This window comes from Corvus brachyrhynchos, unplaced genomic scaffold (genome assembly GCF_000691975.1).
Source record: "Corvus brachyrhynchos isolate BGI_N302 unplaced genomic scaffold, ASM69197v1 scaffold21, whole genome shotgun sequence".
NCBI lineage: Eukaryota > Metazoa > Chordata > Aves > Passeriformes > Corvidae > Corvus > Corvus brachyrhynchos.
Window position 1 is genome coordinate 4,041,015 of NW_008236924.1, and position 4,955 is coordinate 4,045,969.

The 4,955-nt window shown below is 55.8% G+C and overlaps 1 protein-coding gene across 3 annotated transcripts in view; it reads left to right on the forward strand.

The window, feature by feature from the left end:
- The first annotated feature begins 10 nt into the window (after positions 1-10).
- SIMC1 (SUMO interacting motifs containing 1) overlaps positions 11-4,955 on the forward strand; it is a 7,409-nt gene continuing 2,464 nt past the window's right edge. Inside the window, exons 1-6 of one of the 3 annotated variants that reach the window (XM_017728162.1) lie at positions 11-1,553; positions 1,709-1,929; positions 2,538-2,607; positions 2,993-3,138; positions 3,591-3,740; positions 4,219-4,347. In XM_017728162.1, the coding sequence (XP_017583651.1) occupies positions 906-1,553; positions 1,709-1,929; positions 2,538-2,607; positions 2,993-3,138; positions 3,591-3,740; positions 4,219-4,347 (1,364 nt within the window). In that variant the 5' untranslated portion in view covers positions 11-905. The remainder of the gene's footprint in view (positions 1,554-1,708; positions 1,930-2,537; positions 2,608-2,992; positions 3,139-3,590; positions 3,741-4,218; positions 4,348-4,955) is intronic. The other 2 variants (XM_008629077.2, XM_017728163.1) reach the window with 2 other exon arrangements.

A 4,955-nucleotide genomic window follows, 5' to 3' on the forward strand; every position in this document is an offset into this window, starting at 1 on the left:
GGCTCCGGGCGCGAGGCTCAGCCCCGGGCGGGGGAAGGGTCGGTCCCCGGCCCCGCACCGCTGTCCCGGGTCCTGAGGCAGTTGGAGGCCGCTGGGCTTTGCCACCTCCCTGGGGAAGGCAGCAGGTCTGAGTCGGGGCAAAAATGGATTTAAATTGTCTGCTAAATGTGTTCCCTGATTCGAGGTGTTGAGGGGGCTGACCCTTCCTGGGCACGCAAAGATCTTGGGAAGTGCTGTGTCCTGCCTGCTGCTGGTGCGAGCAGGTCCTGCCTGCTGCTGCCTTCCCCTGCCGCCCCTCGGACCCTGCATCGGCCAGCGAGGCCTGGGTGGGAATCCCCAATGTCTCAGGGCTGCTGTAGCTCCAGACTGGTGCCACAGATCAAAAGGCAGCTTTGTTTCCTGCCACTCCCGCCAGGGTTTGGATCCTGTGCTGTTCCTGCCGGTGCCTGGGGACATGAGAGCTCCCTGTGCTTCCCTTGCCTTCCCTGGACATGCCAGAAGGACTGGCATTTCCCTGTCATGGGAAGGAGCTGAGCAGGCAGCCAGGTCTGCTCTGAGCTGAGGCATGAGGACATGAGCCCTGAGGGCAGAGGGGAAGAAGAGCTTGGGTCAGGGTCAGGCTCAGGCTCAGCTGTGCTGCCAGGGGAGGCTGATCCCAGAGCTCAGGGCCACAGGCCCCCTCAGACAGGGCAGAAGGGTCTTTGTCCCTGTTTTTTTTTGCTGGGCTGGTGCCCTTTTCCCTCTTGGACTCGGCTACAGTGCCACCATAGCAGAGGCTCCCACCAGGACAGGACACTGACACTGCTGCTCCGTCCCCACAGGAGATCATTGACCTGACCTGTGAGGACACAAACACAGACCTGACACCATCGAGCAGCCTCGCCATCATCGACCTGACTGAGGACATGTGCAGCCCTCTCCACTCCACCCTTGGTGCTGCCCAGAACCCCAGAAATGTGCCTGCTGCCCCAGCAGCACACCTGTCCCATCCCCAACTCTGCCCCACCACAGAAGAAGAAATGCAAGCAGTGGCAGAGCCGAGCCCTGCACCAGCATGGCACAGCACCCCTGTGAAGCTCAGTTCCACCATGGACACAGCAGAAATCATGGAGAACTGGAGCTGCCTCTCTCCTGCTTCTAGCTGCCACAGCTGGAGCTCAGAGCAGGACTACAGCACTACCACCTTTAGCAGCAACTTGGACTCACAGCTGGACTCAGACATGCTGTCCCTGTCCCCATCCCCCCCCAGCCTGGACAGCAACAGCAGCTGGAGAGCTGATGGCCCAGAGGAAGACCCTCCCCAGCTCTGCCAGGAAAGGAACCTCCCTCCAAGGCTGAGCCCTGCCCCAACCATTCCTAAAGCACCAGGAAAGGCCCAAAGGCCTCTGCTGGAAGCAAGTGACTTCCCATCACACCAACCAATCCAGCACAGCACCCCAGCCAGGACTGACGCTGACAGCAAGGCCTGGCTGGACAAACTGCACAGTTTCAGGAGGAGTGGAGTCCAGCACCTCTTCCTCCAAGGCATAGCACCTAACAGGGAAACACAGCAGGTAAACAGGGTTTGGAGCAGCCCCTGCTCCCCTTGTCCTTTGCCAGGCAGTCAGGGGCTCTGGTTATTGCAGCTCCCTTCACAGTGGGCCCTGCACCACAGCTGGGTTCCTCTGTGTTGGGGGAGCTTTCACCCATTGCCTTGCCTTGTACACAGCAGAAACCTGGGCTCATCCCCAGCGGGAAGCTGAGCATGGTGCGCACAACTATGGAGGAGAACATCCTGGAGGGCACCTTGTATTTCCTGAGCGAGTTTGTCTCCTGCCAGCACTGTCCCCCTCGAGAAATCATCTGCCACCTGATCAGACAGATGCTGTTGGACACCAATGAAGGGGAGATCCTGAAGGACATCTACATGCTGCTGATGAAGATCCAAATGTATGTGTTCCCCTTGTCCTGGTGCCCTGGGGCTGGCCTAGGTGCTCCCAGGGGTCTGCCCAGTGTAAGGGTTATTCTCTCTGGTGCTCACCCACAGAAGAGGGAGTGATTTCCCCTATAAGCCAGGATAATCCTCCTGCCAGCACAGGCACACCCGGGGCTCTCTGAGGGTGGGTCAGGGACAGCTTGTGACACAAGGGAGCCCTTGGGGACAGAAGAGTGTGTTTGCCTTGCTGTGAAGCACAGGTCTCATTCTTCACTGCTGTGACCTAGCAGAAGTGCCTTTCCTGGGCTGCAGCAGTTCCCTTGCTGCCCTCAGGTTTTCCACAAAGAAGTACAATGTTTTATGAGGCCATAGGCCCAGGAAGGAGTCCTGGGCATCTCCATGGAGTACAGCCCCTCTCAGGTACTTCCAAAAAATTAATGTGGTATGGTGAGGAGAAGGGATGAGGGCAAAGATGGAGAGAAGAAGGCAGGGGAGGCACCTGAGCAAGTGGGGTGGGAGTGGCTGGGGAAGGGCCAAGGGCTGGGGAAGGGCTAAGGGGCTGCTATGCCTCCAGGCAGGTGGTCAGGCAGTTCAGCACAAATAGACAGGGCTGTCCTTGCAGGCTCCATCCAGCCAACGTCGCCACTGTGGGATGGGACTGGAAACTGGTGAACTTCGTCATGGAGGACCAGGTACTTGGCACAGGGGGCAGGGATCATGCAGCACATGCTGCCTGGGGGTGAGCGTTACCCAAGTGCTTCGTGTGGCTGTGCTCTGCAGAGCTGGCCAGTCCAACAGTGAGTGCCAGCTGGGAATCCCACATTTATCCACAGTGCTCCCTTAACCCTCTGCACGGTTTTAGGCAGGCTGTCCACTGAAGAAGGCACAGCAACAGATAAACCCTCTCTGGGTCACAACACTAGTGAAATGCCCCTCAGGGCCTTGCCTGAGCCAGGCAGCTCCTCCTAGAACTACTCCTCAGTCACGTACATCAGTCCACTCTCGAGACAGCCAAATTCCCTGGTGTTCCTCACCCTGTGGCCCCACCAGGCTCATACATTCTCCATCTGCCCCCAGGAGAAGCCCCCTGGCCGGCTCCTCTTCCTGCAGTACGTGGTGCAGACCCTGGAGGATGACTTGCAGCACAATCTGAAGTCACAGCTGCTGCAGAAGTCAATTGCCAAGAAAGTGCTTTCATGTGACTTGTACTTCTCCAATGTCAGGTAATGGACATATCCTGCTCCTTGTTCTCTAACCAGAAACTGAGAGGCAGAGGCTCAGGGAACACTTGTTGAGACTCCAGTCAGACTTTCCAAGAAGCAGACTTGGGAGACAAAGGGAAAGTGTAGGGTCAATAATAGGAGCTAGGAAAAGATTAACAAAAGCAGACCACCAGAGACAATGCAAGGCCTTTCCAGTCACCATACAGTGGGCTTTTCCCAGGAATGAGGTCAGATTTGCATTGCTGAGGACTGAGAAGGAGGCAGTCCTGTGGGCAGGTGTACAAGAGAGCTCCTCTGTTGAGCTGCTCAACAGAGCTACTTCCCTAACCTGTCCAAGTGGGTGGAACATTCTCTTCATTCTCAGGGTCTTTCCTCAAGCTCCAAGTGTATCTAGAGGTCAGAACACAGCAAAACGAGGCACATCCCCAATAAAATTCTTGTTTCTGTCCCAGGGAAGTGGTGAAGTGGTTGGTGGCAGCAGTTACAGGAGTCGGGTTCTCCCAGCCCCCGGAGCAGCTGCAAGAAGCCAGGGCTGAACACAGCTCATCTTCACCAAGGCTGGCCAGCACTGACCAGGCTCAGACAGCTTTCTTTTCCCAAAAGTAAGCTCCAGAATTCCAAACTCCCTGCTGGCATTATCATGGACCCAGGTCAGGCAGAAGCCACAGTCTCTCTCCCCCTGCCAGTTCAGGGAAGCCAGACTGTACCTGTGACCAGCTTTGCTGGTTCTTCTTTGGGTTAGATACACAACTTGGTGAGCAAAAGACTCTCACCTGGTAGGAAACTGGCTCAGTGTCATCCTCTTGCATGCAGTGTAAGGCTGGAGCTCTTGGCCCACACTCAGGCTGTCCCATGCTGCTCCAACAATCAGAAGAGCCACCAACACCTCCCGAGGGCCAATCTGGGGATGAGCTTTGCTTGCAAGAGCATCAGATTCGGAAGCACCAGGAGACACCAAACCTGGCGCACCGCATTCCCGTGTCCCTTGTTGCACGAGGCTGAACTAGGGGCCATCCCCAAGGCTTTGCTTGGCAAGCTGAGGAGCAGAGTCTCCCTGTGCTGACTGTCCCTCTCACCCAGGGTGATACTGCTGCTCCAGCGGATGTTGTCCATGGCAGTGGAAGTGGACAGATCTCCCACCTGCAGCTCCCGTAAGATCGCAGATGACATATTCCCCTTCATACTGAACATCCCCCTGAGGAGCCAAAGGTGAGACAAGCGTGTGCAAGGCAGCATTTGCATGTGTGAACTGTGGTCTTACTCCCAGTTTACATCCAAGTCTGGATGCATAAAGTTCTACAGGGTATAGAAAGACAGGCCAGCCAGCAAGAGCATGGCTGTGTCTCCCATGGAGATACAACATCACCAGCTGAACAGGTGGTGTGTTGCTGAGAACAGTCAATTCTCCCATTTGTTAGTTGTGTGACCTTAAAACTGTAAAGAGGGTCTGAAAAGCAGCACTGTGCATTAGTACATTAGCACTGATTCCCACGGGCAACCCGGTAGTCAGAAATAAGATGCAGTTCCTACAGCTTTGCCTTGACATCCTTTGTTTGGTTCTTTAAGAAATGCAAATGCGAAGACAAAGCACAAGGGCCTGACTGGCCCTGGTGTAAACAAGAGACCACTAGGCCCCCAAGCATTTCAAACCCCTGTTTGCAGTGCCCAGCAGGCAGCCCTTCACACCCTTTCAGCAGAACTCTGCACACAGCAGGTGTAACTGAGCCAAACTGACTCTAACCAAGCTGTCGCTTTGCCCAGGACAGATATAGATCCATCTGCCCCTCACCCCTTGTCACGCTTGGCTTGGCTGTGCT